This window comes from Fringilla coelebs (assembly GCF_963513975.1).
Source record: "Fringilla coelebs genome assembly, chromosome: 1".
NCBI classification, from domain to species: domain Eukaryota; kingdom Metazoa; phylum Chordata; class Aves; order Passeriformes; family Fringillidae; genus Fringilla; species Fringilla coelebs.
In genome coordinates, this window is record NC_140028.1 from 100,795,565 (window position 1) to 100,812,235 (window position 16,671).

At 40.5% G+C, this 16,671-nt stretch overlaps 1 protein-coding gene across 2 annotated transcripts in view; it reads left to right on the forward strand.

Moving 5' to 3' along the window:
- Positions 1 to 16,671, forward strand: part of GLI3 (GLI family zinc finger 3) — a gene marked incomplete at both ends in the record, with an annotated part of 186,634 nt that overhangs the window by 106,292 nt on the left and 63,671 nt on the right. For both annotated transcript variants that reach the window (XM_084208535.1, XM_084208536.1), the window contains one exon: positions 13,354 to 13,559. In XM_084208535.1, coding sequence (XP_084064661.1) covers positions 13,354 to 13,559 — 206 coding nt within the window. The remainder of the gene's footprint in view (positions 1 to 13,353; positions 13,560 to 16,671) is intronic.

A 16,671-nucleotide genomic window follows, 5' to 3' on the forward strand; every position in this document is an offset into this window, starting at 1 on the left:
AGTACCAAGAAAGCTTGTGTAGCCTGCCTCTGTCTTCCTTTGCCTTGCTTGTTCCTTGGACATCAGGCTTCCATCCTGACACCTTTTCCGGGAACTGTGTTTCTGCTCCTGTGATTAGATTAAATTGCAGAGATGCTGAGGGAGCAAATGTGTAGCTTGTGCAGGTGTGTTCCAAGCTGGCCAGGTTGTTCCCCTTAGGGTTTTCATTTACACACCCAACTACCCCTCTGTTTGGAGAACTAATAATGCTTCCAGCAAATAGATAATGCATTTACCTCCAAGATTTCAAAACTGAATTTACTACTTTTCAAAAAAAGTATGCAGCCAGAATATTACTTTCCTTTATGCTTGTTTTTCAAAGTTACAGCTTTGCCTGGGAAATGCTTTTTAACTCCAGTTTTTCACACAAATAGAACAGGAATAGCAGTGCGAGGAATTTTTCTCGTTTCTTTTGATGGCTAGAATTTTCCAGCCATTATATATTTCCCATTTGTTAGGACTAACTTGTACTGTGGACTACGTAGCAGCAAAATGTCTTTTAGTGCTTGCAAGATCAAAAAGATGGCCTGAAGAGACAGCCTGGCATGAGAACTGAGTGGTTTCCTGATCTTCTCTGGTTGCACTTCAGCCAGCTCCCATACCTGGACCTTTGTTACTGGCAGAGAAAATATAAGAAGGGGCTGTTAACAGAATATAATTCTTCCCCCTTTTACCTTAGCAGAATTCACCTTTGATGTAAGTGGTGCTTCATATACCTGTGAATCCTGCTGCTGTCATGATTGTGGGTGCTGATGTGTAACTTGCACACCTGCTGTTTGAGGTGGTGTTTGGAGGACAGGAGAAGCTTGGAAGCTGTGTTTTCATAAGGTCACTCCAGTCCTGGCTACAGCATAAATATATACTGTACAGCTGATATTGTCACTCAGGTGTACTCTCAAAATGGCTTTTCTTTCCCACATCATGTATTTGTCTAGGGGAAAGGGGGGGAAGATGCGTATCAGAAAATAATCTGTGTGTTTTATATAGAAATGTATATATATGTAGAATTTTATTCAGGAGTTTCTGTAGATTTGTATAATCTATTTTTTTTTCTGCTGCATGTAGTTTTAGATGAGAAATTCTAGCTGATACTCGATTCAGTAACAGTCACTAATCCCTGTGAATATCAATTTTGGGCTGTCTGTTTATGATAGTACAGAGGTTTGAAGCAAATCCAACCATACCTCAACAGAAATGATTAATGCTGAACCTTCATGTCACTGTTTTGTCAGGACTGTAGTCCTGTAAAGCTAGAATTTTAGTCAAATGTTCCCTTCACAACCAACTATGCATGGCAAGTGCAATAGGAGAAATATTCAGTTCCTGAATTTCTCTTTTGTTATTGCCGACTTGGTTTTGTTTTAAACAGTGAAGTTATTATTTTATTATATAAAAGAATTAAGAAAATATTTCTTTCTTCTCCAAATTGCAGTTTTGTAATATTGTGAACATGTCTTACAGTAGGCACTGGAAATGAAAGGATTTGTTTTGGTTTGGTTTTGAATTTGGGAAAAGAGTGTTTCTTAGCATAACCAATGCTGAGGACAGTGTTCACTTGAGGTAATGTGAGAAACTTTTCATGTGCTTTTCCAGAAGAGGGAACACCTGCCTTAATGGGAGGAAGGAGTTAAGGGAAGAAGAGCAGCTAAAATTAGCTGGAACAGTAGTGAGCATAACATTCTTGAGTTTGAGGTAGGGAGGGTTAAGGAAAATTATAAGTGAATGAATGAGATGAGGAGAAAGGCTCCAAAGTACTAAAAGTGATAAAAGCCTCATTCTCTAAAAATAAAAAACCCACTAAATTATGAGAGCAATAACACATTAATTAACAATACTCCTTTTCAAGAGAACAAAGTGTTTGTGGCATTCATATATCAGTTGATTTCAAAATTTAACTTTACTGTCATGTGTCATAGCCATAATGACAAAAACTTCCCATGGATTGCACATGAGTTTTTTTGAGATTTAAGACAAGCCTCAATCTCTTCCTTCTGGTCAGATAATCCCCCTGGTGGATGCAGTAATCTGGTTCTTGTGCTGTGGGAGTGGATCCTAATTAGCAATGCTGCTTTTTCACAGAGAGTATTGCTGCACACAGGCAGGAGCGCTCTTTGCATGCAGAGTGCATCCTCTTCTCATCTGTGAATTGTAGAGAGAGAAATGAGGAGTAATTGTAGAACCCATTTTAACTCTCTTAGCTTTGTACCATTTGCTTGTTTTTCTCCTTCTCCCAGTCATGCATGCACGTATGTATGTGCACTTTCTCTGTCCTGCATAATGACACCAAGGTTATCTTTAAAGCTCTGCAGGCATTTTCTGAGTGTTTTTGAACCAGTTCACTATTTACCGGTATATTGCTTTTATAGAGGTCGTCTTTGATGACTTTTTTGTCATATGCACCCACTGAAGTTTCAGTGTACTCAAGCATTAGAAAAGCCACTATTTGAGTGTCTTTGTTTTCTTTGTTGAGCTGTTTATTTTGCTTTCTTCCCACACAGTTCCCTGGCCTCGCTCTGACAACTGCTTTTCTGCATGAATTACATTCCTCGGGGCCGCAAGTCTCCTAATTCTTCCAGTCGATTTGATTCCTGCCTGTGTGATTAGTCCTCTGCTCCAACACAGTTGGTCTTTGCCAAGCAGCCTGCTTGCTAAGTGCCTTTAACATGAAGACCTAACCACATTTTTTAACCTCATTAGTCTGTAGGGCACTGCTTCATTCTGGCTTAATAACGTGGCCACTATTGAATCATCACTTGCTCTAAAACAGGTTACAAAAAGGTTACCTAAAACCTAAACCTTAAAAGGTTACCTGTTTTTCTTTTTGTATGACTGTGCTTTTGCTGGCTAAGTTTCTTTCAGATCATGTCCATTATTTAGCATGCAAATTGCTTTTTTGAAAGGAGATCTACGGATTCTACTGAGGTGGATTTATGCTGTTAAGAAATTTTATATTTGTACGTTCAAAAAGAAACTCAGAACCTATTTGGAAATAGCAAAACTAAATTATAAAACCAGTAAGAAAATGTGGGTTTGGAAGAAAATGGGAAGAAGGTTTGGGGGAAAAATTTCCTACTTGTTTCAGCTTTAGAATTATAAAGACTTCATCCTCACCAGTTTGAACACAGGCTTTTTACTTTAATGCTGGATTTACAGCAATGCAGCCACAGTCTGCATGGCTTCACTTTGTCATGTGGGTTCAATTTTTAACTGAATGTATTGCCACTAAAATTTATTTCAGTTGCAGTTGTGTATAAACTTGAAAGGAAAAGACATTCCCAGGCTTCCAAATGTTGTAAAGGCATCAGAAAAGTTTCCTAAGAAGATGGTTCCACTGGGGAGCTGGGGGAAGAAAGGAGGCAGTGGGTCACATGCCACTTGTGATGGTACATTTGTGCAGTTGCATAGCACAGCCACTCAGAGGGTGAGACTTCATGATTAATGGTGTTTATTCTTGACAGAAGCCTCCTTTATTTATCTGCAATACAGTTTAGTGATTTTATCAGTCACCTGAATGAAAAATATTCAGTCATACCAATATTGCAGTGTAAATTGAGTAGAGTCACTTTTTATTATATCTTTCAGCCTTATCATCTGCACAGTAATTTTCTAGCAGGGGTTTGATATAGAAAGGCTGGATTTAGCTGTACTTGACACAAAGCCTCTTCAATTTCCTCTAAAAGTTCAGGCTACTCTTAGAAATGTGTATAAAAAAATAAATATAAAAATATATATTAAAAAAATATATAGCCCTCTTATCCAAGCAATTTCAGTATTTGAAAGAATAAAGATAAAATGCGCAAACCTGGATGTAAGAAATGTTGTTCATATGAAAACATCTAATAGCTCTGAAGCTACTGGTGAAATGCTCTTTAGTGTTTAAGCTTGTGGCTTAGTGCAGTTCTTTTTGCATGGCTACGTAGTCTGACTTTCTTCTAATCAATCATCATCCAACTCCAATCAGCATACAGGCAGAGCCTATCGTTCATCCTGGCTGTAATTTCAGAGTTGAGGACTATAATGGCCACATACAGCACATTAGTCACTGCGATAACAGCTAGTGGCACTCCTGACGGAGGGGGAGGATGGGGAAGAAGGGGAATAAAATTCTTCTCATTCTCACAGTGCATTAGTGAAATAGGAGCAAATGTTAAACAAATGTTTATTCAATTAGCTGATTTAACAGCATTAAGTGTGAGAAAGCTTCTGACACTCCTTTGACCCACTTTTTCTGAGAGAGGAGAGGAGCGGCAAGGGAGGCAAGAAAGGGGTACATTAATGCAGTCCAGATTTATATATGTCTACATACTGATATGATGGTGTCTTTGGTTAAAGACTGGAAGGGATGTCAGGCTCTGCCTGTAGCCTAGAGGAAGCTAAAATTTGAATAGCAAATGGGACCACCTCTAGAGCATCAGAAGAGAATTGCAGAGCAGAGAAGTTTGCTAGAGGAATGCAGTTGGTAATTTCACTGCCCGCTGTTATTACTAACAACAGATAATGAGTTGGCTGTAGAGCTTTTAGATTTTCCTGCTGCACTTTGTGGTACAGCAGAGTTTGAAGGGGAAATAGTGTGTGGAGGTCCATGGCAATCTTATTCAAATAACACTTTCTTGTCCTGTGCATCTGTTCTTTATTCATCATGATAATTTCTGCATCAAATGCAACATTGCTACATTATCCTCTCTCTTTTAATGTACAAGTCAGTACATTACATTTACAAGTCTGTAAACTTGGAACCAGCTGAAGACAGGAGAGGAAAAATTTACCAGCTCTGAGGTTGGGCTGTCCTGTGAAGGTATAAGGTCTTACTTTATTTATTATGGTTCAGTGCAAGCTGAGCAAAATAAGGCAGTGCCTGGATCAGGCTCTAGCAGAAGCAAGAGATGGAAATCACATGTTAGCATTACTTTTATTTACTGTTTACATTACTGCAGTGTCCAACAGCTCTGTGCAGGATGGGAGCTCTGCTGAGTGTTGTACAAATATAAAGAGCTCTGCCAGGAAGAGCTCACAGTCTTTGGCAAATGAACTCTGGTGAGTCAGCTCTGATGGCCTCAGGGTTTACCAGCCCCAGCTGTTTCTTCACCCTGGGGATTATCCCTTCTCCCTCAGCAGGGTTGTGTGCCTTTGCCCCATTTACAGCCTCACAGCTTTGCTCTGGCTTCCTGAAACTGGGCAATGAAGTGGCCAGAGGCAGAGGTGTTCTGCCTGGGAGGGGCACCAAGCTGGGTACTCAGAGGCTTACACAGCTGCCACAAAATTTGCCAGATAACCTCTGCTAGAAGCCTAGGACAGGCAAGTGGCATTTGCAGGGAGTAGTTATTGCTGGTTACTTTTCTGTATGTTTGTGTCCTTTGTACAAGCAAAGAAGTTGCCAGGTAAATGCATATAGTCCTCTCCCAGTCACTGATCTTTTTGCAGCATCCTGAGAAGGATTTGGAGAAAGGAGAGGAAAGCTGGGATGCTCTGTTTGCAAAGGCCAAGTGGACAGTGTTTCAGAGCCAGGAGGCAGCGTACAGTGGTGGGCAGATGGAGGAGGAAAAGGAGAGGCAGGTGCCTGTGAGGAAGAGAACAGGAAGACTAGACTTGACTTGAGAAATACTGGGAGCCAGTAGATAGTTTTATTTACATTTTTCATAATGAAGGAAATTAAATAGTCAAAACTGTGTCAGCATACACATTTAAGTAATGCATGTCAAGACACCCAAGTCAAGACTGTATCAGCTGAAGCAGCAGTTGCTTGCTGTGGTCACTACAGGTGTTACTATGGACTGAAGGTCACCAGTGTCACAGCTGACCTTATGTAAACAGCATTCTGTTAAATAACAGATGAGTATTCATTGCTTTTCATGGCATAAACTATTTTTGAGGAAATCCACAAGCTGATAGTTGGGTTACTAATGAAGTCTTATAAGTAGCAGTGTATGTAAAAAACCTGGGTCTATGTTCAGGCAGTTGAAAAATAGGAATACAGTCACTGACTGAGGATTTAGTGCTTGATTAATGTAGTCAATTTTTAACTGTAACTACATAATGTTAACACTTCCCAAAGAAGGAAAGGGAAACCAGAGTAATATTCTTTTGCTGTCGGTCAATGCCTAATTGTCATGCAGATTTCCTGTACCATGGACCTCTCTTGTACAGTCATTTGTGTCCCTTTTTTTTTCTCTTTTTTTTTCCTGCAATGATACCTTTTAACTTTTGTGGGAGAAACTTTTTATTCTAACCCCATGTGAGGTTATTTGTATATATTAGGAATTTACACGCCAGAACTGCACACATTTTGCAAGGCATTGTCCTTGCCTCAGTGAGAAAATATTTGTAACATGGGATCTCTTGATGTGACCTTCCCACTGTGCTTTATCACAGTTTTAAAGATGGGGAAAGAGTGGATCAGGAAGACAACAAACTTGTACAAGGTTGAAGCAGATAAATAATGGAAACCAAACCAGAGCCTGTCTACCTTAAACCCTGATCTAGCTTCTATGTGAGCTACATAGACATGGACCTACTCATGATTTATTTGAGCATGTGTCCATGAATGAAAGTTTGCTACCAGATCAGATTCTGTGACCTACTTACCTATGCTGACTACAGCTCCAGTGTGAGTTTTGGAGGAAAGGTGAGTAAATAATCACTAGGTGTTGGAACATGGAAAATTATACTGGAAATAAAAAAGAGGGTTTTTTGTTTTAGGACTTAAAAAACATGCTCAAAACATTCTCCTTTTTCTTAATTCCCACCATTAAGAAAATATGGTTAACAGTGCTTACTCTTTCACGGCACTTGAGCTGTTTTATACGAAGTGTTCTCTGACATTTCCATAGATTCAAATAATTCTTTGTTCATAATGTTCATAATTACTTGCTTAGTTTTCCTAAGTCCAAAAATGTGATATAGCAGCTTTGAGGCAGTAAGGGATTCTAGGCAAATGGAGTGCCTGTTTGAAGCTGGAATTTCTGAAAAAAAATTAGGCATTCAAAAATATATTTTTGTTTCCCATAGTATGTGTTTATAGGTTTGATTGTTTACCAGTTCAGTGAGAAGTGAAAAGAGAAATGAACTGTGAGTTGCATTTGAAAAATGCTCAGTGCTGGCCTCAATCTCCTTACATTGAAATATCAGAGCTCAAAATAACTTTATTAATAAAAAAACCTTTTATTAGCCAGTTGTTGGCTGCTGGTGCTGAAGGGTCAGTCTGTACAAGCAACTATTTCACTATGGTATTAAATAAACAATAGAAATTTAACATGGGAGATATTACCAGAGGAATTGACCCACATGCTTTAGAATAGGAGTCACTGCATACCAAGAAAGTCCTTGTTTGTTCATCTTCCAAGTTCTACTAGAAATAAGTGTTAGACATCAGATGATTATTGCAGGAAAAAATAAAGAAAAAGAGAAAAGAAAAGTATCATAGGCAGTTTAATGAGCTCAGTATTTTTCAATTCTTCAGACAGAACTGAATTGAACAGGTATCAGAGAAACAGTGTGGATATCATTGGTATGAGAGTTATGCCATCAATGCTTGCTCCAGCATTGAATAACGTACTGTTAAATGATTAAATATCGAGGTTTGAACTTTGACACGTTCATAATATAACAAGATGGATGAAAAGGCAATAATAAATTAGGTTATGTTACAATATTTCATCCCACTTCGTTGACAAGCTTTGTTCTGTGAGATAGATTATTGTTCCATCTGTAACCTCAGCTCAGTGTCATATTTACAATGTTATAGTTAAGGATCACTTGCTGTTTTCAATATAAATGTATTTTTCAACAGATTCATAAAAGAGCCATTTAAAATTTTATCAGGACAAAACCTGGCATTAAGATTTCCAGTCCTGGAGTTATAGTTTCCTTTAAAATCAGAAAGAGCTTAAATCACCTTCTTTTTTTTTTTTTTTCTTTTTTTTTTTAAGATAGGTTGTGCTTAGAAGGGGTTCTTGTCAAAGCACAGCTTAAAGTTATTTGGAAACCATTTATGGCAGATCTCTAAAACCAAACCAACCTCAAAAATAGTAGTCCTGATTTTCCTGTGGCACAGACCTTTGTGGCTGTTCTGAGTGGCTTTACATCTGCTTCCAGAAAGCATTGCTACTGAAGAATGCCTGTGACAAGTGGGGGGTTCCACTATGCCCTGGGGCTCCTGTAGTTTTCACACTTGCAGGAGATAGAAGAACAGGGACAATTTTCGCTGTATAGACATTTTGGCACATATTAAAACAGTTCAAGCACTGCAAAGCAAGTAAGTACCCTGAGGCTACTAATTGGCGGTAGTTGTCTTGAGTGGCCTCACTGGAGAGCTCTACCCACACCTCATGCATCCAGGAGCTCCTTTTAGCCGAGCTGCCTGACCTGTGTTGTAGGTAGTGCCGGTTTGTGGTCCTGCTCCTGGCTGAGCTCAGGATCTGCAGTGCAGGGAGCTGTTCTGGATAGAGCCCTCAGAACCATGATGTAAGTTGTCTCCTGACCTTTGTCCCTGTCTCCTTCTGCTCTTGACTGGCCCAACCCAGACCTGGTTTGCCACTTTGCCTTGTCTCAGACTCGTGATTGACTGTGTTAGTAGCATCTGGCTCTGGTCACTCAGATCTGGTGGCATGGACGGTATTGCCCATGCGTGGCTCCTGGCTTGCCTTTTCTTAGGGAGCAGCTGGCCTTTGCTGCTCCCCAGCACCCTGAACTGGGTCCCTTTTCTTTCCATCCCCACTCCTCAGTTCCTAACTCAGTTACATGCATGAATCTACGTAAGATAGTTTCATGGACTTTGGGCTGATCCTCTAATCTCATCAGTAGAGCATTGAGAGGGTGGTTGAAAGGACCCACAGTCAACAAGCTCTGTGCTGGCTTACCTACCCGGGGACTTTCACCTCTAGTCATAGCCACACAGAGCAACATTTCACCTCAAGTTAGCTGTTCCATTAGTACCAAAGAAAGGGATAGGATTTGAATTTGGGCAATCCGATCTTCCTCTTTGTAAAACTGACAAATGCTTAAGTCCAAAAACAGCTTAAGTATGTGGTAGGAGTCCCTGTATCTCAGATTTTTCTGCTGATGGAAAGAATGTGTGATCGTTTCAAGATAATACTAGGTAATGAGCTGTGCATGCAGATCATTTTGAAATATGTATAACTTGCTCATGCTTGCCTCATCAACTCTCAGATTCCCATGATCTTCCTTCACCAGTTAAAAAAGGGCTGTATAGGCTGAAAAAGGAATTGCATTTGATTCAGTTTTTGTGGTGGTTAAAATCTAAACCTGCTGCTAGTCAGTCTTCTTGTACAGAGTTCAACTATTGAAGCTGTAAGCAACAAAACAAAATGACACTGTTTTCATGAGTAATAACTGAAATCCTACAGATAGCTCACCTGTGGTTCAGCAGTGGTCAGAAAAAAAGTCTAATTTTTAAAAAAAAAACAGCTTCACACATACTGTGATTTGCCCTACAACTGATGCTCTTCACAGCTGCTGAACTGGTGTAACTATGTAAGTTTTTAAGACTGTGCAGACACCTCTGCAACAATTCATCAAAGAAGTGTCATGACTAATAGGAAAAAATACACCTTTTTGCCCTTACACTGATCTCCCTGCCTCAGCACGTGTGTGCCATTCATGAGCTGACCAGCTGAGATTCCCCAGAGCATCAGAGTTGGGACAGGAAGAAACTGGCAGGCTGGGTATGGGTGGGGAATGGGAAGTCCTGTGTTAGATATGGAAGCTGTATGGCACTCATAGTGTTTCAACACCGTGGCAGTGAACAGGAAGGCCTTCTAGACAGGAAGGAGGAGATGCCTTCACAGCTAGCCCTGTTCTCTGTTCCTTCTCATTTGCATCAGGGTTGTAGATACAATCAAGGTTACTGAGAAAATAATAAAATCATCCTAATGTGCCAGGATAAAAATTAGTGGTGAAACCCAGCCACAGGATCTTTTTTACCTGCAAACTGGAGACTTTCAACTGTGTCTTGAAAGTGTGATCAGTTTTGTATGAAATTTGAATTGAGTTTGCAGGGTTTCTAGAAGTAGACACAGAGGTCCCGATTCAGAAAAGAGCATACATCTGCTTTGCTGCCTCCCTTAAGTGGTCTGAATCTGTTGTATAACAGAAGAACTCCTGCACAGGAGAAGATGCAGGGCTAGTTCTGCCTTCCCATGGTTTACAGGTGAGGCATAAATTGTCAAGCAGCATCATTAAAAATCTCCTTGCCTCTTCTCATGCTGAAGCCTCATTGCATCCCATGAGGTAGCCTCAGACCCAAGACAGAATGTCATTCAACAGGATGCACGGCTAGGTTGCAGGCTACTGGGCTGAAGGGTCCTCAGTTTGGAAGAGGGTCCCCAGCTTCTTTATCTTCTCATGACATCATGGACTAGATGACCTGTAAAGGTACCTTCCAATCCAAACCAATCTATTATTCTATACATGTGAAATAAAAATTATGGGGATGGACTGCCACCCACATCTGGAGATCTGATTTGTTTGTGACTGAATGAGAATCTGCAGAGCCACTCCTGGGCTGTACTTTTTGCTGTGTACAGGACAAAGGTTATTCTTTGTTGTGACAATGAGGCTGCAAAGCAACAGTAAGGGTGTTTGGCAGCACCCTTTCTAAAAGCTGCGTTTTAGTTTGAAGGATGGAGTTAATATTTGTGAAAGATGTTCACACTGAAGTTTAATCACAGAGGGAGAGGAAGGATATATGATGTTTATTGAAATAAATCAGGATGACTCAAATTGAAGGCCTGAGAGCAGATGAAGAAGGCATGAGGGAAGATGGGTCTGTAGGGAAAGGAGAGTCTGGGAACACAGAGGAGCGAGAGAAGTCCAGAGTGAAAGTGAGCGCAGAAGTTAGCAGCATGTTAAAATCAGATGCTTGAGAAAAATTAGGTAACATCAGAGTCCAGAGCTGGGAATTCTTTGTGGAATCTGATGACTCCTTATTTCTGCCTCAGATAATACTGTTTATATGCCTGCTGTTGATGGATGTTACCCAGGTCATTGTCCTTTCCCTAGCATCCTAGGAAAACTGAGGAGCTCAGAGGAGGAGAGAGAGAAAAAGGCAGAGCTGAGGAGGAGAAGAGCAGCTGAGTCCTGGTGTCCTTGAATGGCTCTTGCTGGATCTGGAGGGAGAAGCTGACAGCCTGGCTCTTAATCTTGCTCCTGCGGCAGCATTTGGCTGTTGGCCAGCTGGAGAGTGAATCACTGAGGCCGATACAGACTTTCAGCCTTCTTGCTTAAGCATTTAAAGAGTTTTCTGTTCAATATGCACTAGATAAGGCCAGAGTCCCAGCCTGTCTGCATGCTCTTCGTGTTTCTAAATAGCAGTTGGGATCACATTTAAAAAGAATCTCTCATAAAATGACATCCAGACTTAGTTTCTTTGTTACTCTTGTATTAAATTTGCTGTACTACTATATTTTCCTCACTGCCAGGATAGGAAATTCAGTCTGTAATGTGATACCCAGCTGTAGTACTTTTGCTTCCTACATCACCATGATTTTTAAAGCTCTTGCCAACCAATCTTGGCCTCATTGGGAATCAGGAGACAACAAATATTTCACATCTGGTGTGGTTTCATAATACCAAGGTAAAAGATGCACTTCCACTGTAAAACAAAGGTACTTTAGAACCATGCAGACAAAAAGTTCTCAAAGGAAAGGAGATGTCTGGTTTGCACAGTGGTGGAAAGTAGCTTCTGGTTTCAGGTTCTCCGTGCATTTCAAATATGCTGAAAGCATGATAGTGAGTGGCTTAGCTTTATGTGGGTCACTTGCTCGGGTGCCAGAGGAGAGACTGCACTGTTGGTACCTCCTGCTAGTACAAAATTCAGCTCCCTAACAAACTTTGGAGCTAGGAGGCATACAGGAGGGCTAAACAGACTTACCTTGCAGGAAGCTGTTGGAGGGCAAGAAACACCAAAAAGGTCAGATAGGAAAGGGAAAAGAGGGAGAAAAACACATCAGGAGAAATCTTCATTCCTCAGATTTTACAAGCCCTCATGGATTTAGTGGCAGGGAATCTGGCGTCATGTTAGGAATTCATGACTTTGATCACTGTCCCACTCATATGCTTGCATTTCCGAGCTGATGGCAGGGCAGAATTGGCTCCTATGTAAGATTATGTTCTGTTGGCCTTTTAGGTGATGACAACTACCTCCATTGATCATGATATGTGTATGTTAAAGGGAAAAAAATATACATTTCTTGTTTGATTACTCTTTGTAAGCCAACAGCATCAAAGGAACAGGCTGCCCTCACTGCTCTCGCAGCTGCTGCCCGTGTCTGTGCTGTATATATGCTAAATTAATTGGAAAAACAGGGACAAAAAGGCATTTAGTTCAGGTCAGCCAGTTGGACTACAGCAAATGCATGACAGGCTTAATCATTGTCTTTTGCCAAAAGGCAGGTTGGCAAGGGCAGGCACTCCAGCCCCTTGTGATGAAATTTGAACTTTTTCCAGTGCTTTTGGAGATGGGATGCTGTGAGAGAAATGTCTCCAAGCAGAGCCCAGACACTGTTGTATCGGCAGGGTGGGATGATGGGGAGGGTTATGGCGGGTTATTTGTCTTTTGTCAGCTTTAAGCCTTGGTTCATCGCACATAGCATGAGAGGGCACCAAGCTTTCCCTTCACAAAAATGATGCAGTTAATTAATGGGGTCTTGGTAAAAAACATTGGTCACTGGAGCCATACTAAAAACGCACGTATGCAGCAAGCTTTCTTACTCTGCCGCCAAGTTTTGTGCATTTTTCATGGGAAAGGACAGCAACAACAACAACAAAAAAGCTCCAAAGAATCCATCCGTCTTAATGGCTTGCAAAGTTTGGGACTCCTGAAGTGATTTCTGTATTAACATGCCATCTTGCACTTTAAGGAAGAGTAAGCTGGCAAATGAAGGGCATGGTTGCAGGTGTAGCTCTCAAAGCTCCTTTTTCAATAGGCACATGGTTTTGAAGCTGTAAATGAATCTCAGTATGTATTTCATATTGCAGTAAGAATTACTATGTAATACAGTGTGCATATTTTGCACTAATTGAAGCTATTTTCTCCTTAACTCCTTGGGAAAGGTATTGAGGTGTGTAAAGATTAAACCAAATATAAAGTCATGTTAAAATTGGTCAGAGAAATGTTGCTAATAATGGGGACAGAGAAGAATAAATTTCCCAACCTTTTTCTTTCCAGGCAGTTAACTTCAGTACGTGTGCAACCCAGTTGTTATTCTTCAAGAAACAAGTCTGTTACCTTTATAGTATTTTTCTTCATTGTATAGATAACCTGGCTGGTTTTGTTTTTCTTCCTTTTGTTTCTTCCAGGCCTTCTGCCTTATCTAGTAGCCCAACATACTCAGAGCTTCCATTCCTTAGAATTTCCCCGCACCGAAATCCTGCTGCAACTTCAGAGTCTCCCTTCAGCACCCCTCACCCATACATTAACCCCTACATGGACTACATCAGGTCCCTGCACAGCAGCCCATCCCTCTCCATGATCTCGGCAGCCCGCGGACTCAGCCCAACAGACGGTGGGTTAAGAGAGGCTTCCTGTTTTCTGTCATTGTAGCAACTTAAGTTATATTAATCTTGTCAACATTTTTCCCCCTTGTTCAAAGCAGCTTCACCAGGTTTGTCAGACATATTCATTATGTCATAAATGTTTCAATACTTCATCAGCCGATGATGGCTCATTTGTACATCTCACAAATGTTGAAACTTCGGGGAGAGGAAAAAAAAAGCTGCCTCATTCAAAATTTATGCTGGAAGGGTGGTGTATGTCTTGTGATATCTTTTGTTTGTGGGGCTGAGATAATTATTTCAGTTTATCCTAGCCAACAATATGGCCAAATCAAATGATGCTTATGTAGAAGTGGCTGATGATCAAGATTGTCCCTTTGAATCTAAATGGTGGGCAGTATACTTGAAATGCAGTGCTTTAGGTCTTGGTATAACCATGGCTTTTACTTTCCAGGCTACTTGGGCTGAAGTGAACTCCTGTGATCACGCTTGTCATTACTCTATCACATGTCCTATTCATTTGAGGGGGAATTTTGCCAAAGTGAGCCATCAACAGAGTTGCAAAATAAAGCTGTCCTGTTAATAGTAGGTTTTTCAATAGTGGATAAGCATAAGCAGTTTGACATTTCAAAATTGTAGCATTTACAATTTACGTTAACATACTCAGAATCAACTATGTAGAGAAAGGTAATTAAACTGGTACTTTTAACTATGGGGAAGATCTTCCCAGTGAATTCAGAAACTTACGAGAGTTAAACTGCCTTTAGCTGAATTTGAAAAATGAGCAGTGCACCCTATCCAAACGGATAACTAATTAATCCTCGTTTATAAGAATATATACCTTTACAGTTAATCCATTAGTTATGGGCACATATTCTTATGAGAATAAATTTTAATGACCTATTGTCAATCAAGGTATATGGCATCCACATAGGCCTTTCCTAGCAGCACTTTGGATGTTGCATGAATTCCTCTTGAATAGACCCTTTTTGTTTTAGCTGTAGTATTTGAAAAAAAAATACTTTTAAGAAAAAAATTTGAATGGTCAGAAATGCAAGCTTTAACTTTAGGAGCTTTGGAGCTTTAGATACAGGACAAACATGACAGAGCTATAAAGTAATGGCATATATTGGGAAATATATGGGCTTTTTCACAGGATCTGATGTGCAGAATACCTTGCTATCTTCAATACTCTTCAGGTCCCATTCCTGCAGAATTTCATTTATGCTTAAAGTATGTTCCAGTGGCACATGAAGGAAGGTGTGAAGGACCTATCACCACCTATGACATTAAGCTATATGCAGTCTTGGTCTCAGGTGTACCACACTATTCCACACTTGCAAAGATGAAGGCACATAGGGCTCTCTGACCCAGCACCCAACTGATGCTCCAGAAACATCCAGAGATGTCACAGGGTAGAATTTGGTTTCAGCTTCTGACACCTAAATGTAGATGTGTACAGTACAGGAATGTGTGATCTTTCTGTGCTGTTCTGCCATTGTAGTCCAGTGAGTTGTAGGTAGTGAAGCCTCAAGGAACTATTCAGTTCCCCAACAAATGGACACTTGGCGTGTTAGCAGTTGAGTCTGGAGCTCCATCATAATTATGATGGTGGCTAAGGTTCATCTGTCTACAGTGCAGGTGTTTGGTGTCAGTTCAGGTCTGTGAAATACCCTGCCTCAACTCCACCTGCCACCTCAGAAAGACAGTTTTCTCCCACCGGCCTGTGTAGCTTGGATTCCCAGGCTTTCAGAGGGCATGAGACACTCAGGTGTGGACAGTACAGCTGAGTACATTCTCTCTTAATGCTCATCCCCTGAGTTTTGATTGCTGACCATTTATACAGCCTTAATCTGTCGTAAGTACATGCTAAATTGACTAGCTTAAGCATCTCTCTTCAGGTTTTAAAAAAATGCATGTTACTTCACACTTCCTGTAGGCTCAAAGCTCATCTTTGATCAGTTGCCGCAGCCCTGGTGTTGGCAGCATCCAATGAAAATACAGTAACTTGATTGAGGCATTGAAGATATCTCAATCAAACAGCATGCTGTTGAAAAGCTGCAGGTTTGCTCCCTGGAATCCAAAGTCTGTTGTATGATCAATCAGGTATACAATAAAATGCCTTTTTTTGGATGTGGTTCCTGGGATCAGAGAGTCTGAATCATGCCTTGAGCACTTCTAGAATGCAAATGAAGCACTCCTGTGGTTTAAAGGGGTACATGCACATAATGTAGTAATAACATAAAGGACACCATGGCTTAAGAGATACAGCATTTGAACTATGAAAACTTGGAAGTTGTTATTGCTCTTCTGAAAGCCATAGTGAGATTTCTCTTGCTGCCTAATTGCTTTAGGACAGTTAGATAATTAGATCAGTGTACTATTGCGCTCAGTCTGTCAACTCACAGATCTGGGGATGGCCAGGAGCCAAAACAATCTGGAACATAACTCTTGTCACTTCTCCTTAGCCAGCAGATTTGGTGGGTCAGGGGTAGCTGAGGACTTCCCAGAGGATTTGGAGCAGGGGTAAGGAGGGAGTTGTTGGTGTGTGTAGAGGAAAGTGCTCAAATGGAGCTCAGCTGTGCCTACTGTGCAGAAGTGAAAGCCTCCACTTACACAAAAAAGGGGAACAAAGCTGAAGCTGCCCGGGAATAAACAGCAAAAAATTCAGGGCTGCAGGTCTTCCCTTTTACCCTTCATTTGCCCGTCATGCAATGCATCATTTAGTAGGTTAATTTTTTATGTTTGAGGGAGGTAGTAAGGAATAATCTTTTAAGAGCACCAGAACATTTCTTGGCACATGGAACATTTAGTAATTATGTGTTCACTATGTTTTTTGCAGCAGTTAATTTTAAAGTTTGCAGCCAATGTTACTGTTAGTTAACCCAGACACTTATGTCAGAAACCTCAGGAAGTATTTTCAGTCTGTCTGGAAATATACCATGGTTGCCTACTACTGGAAAACTTTAAAATCAGTGATTCAGTGTGAGTTACCCATCTTTTAAAATTTGGTCTGAATAATTTCTTTACCATTTCACAGAAAGTGGAAAGATTGTATTTAATTGTAAAATCAATTTGTAATTTGGAAAAATACCAACAACTTTTATTTTATCTCAGCTCATT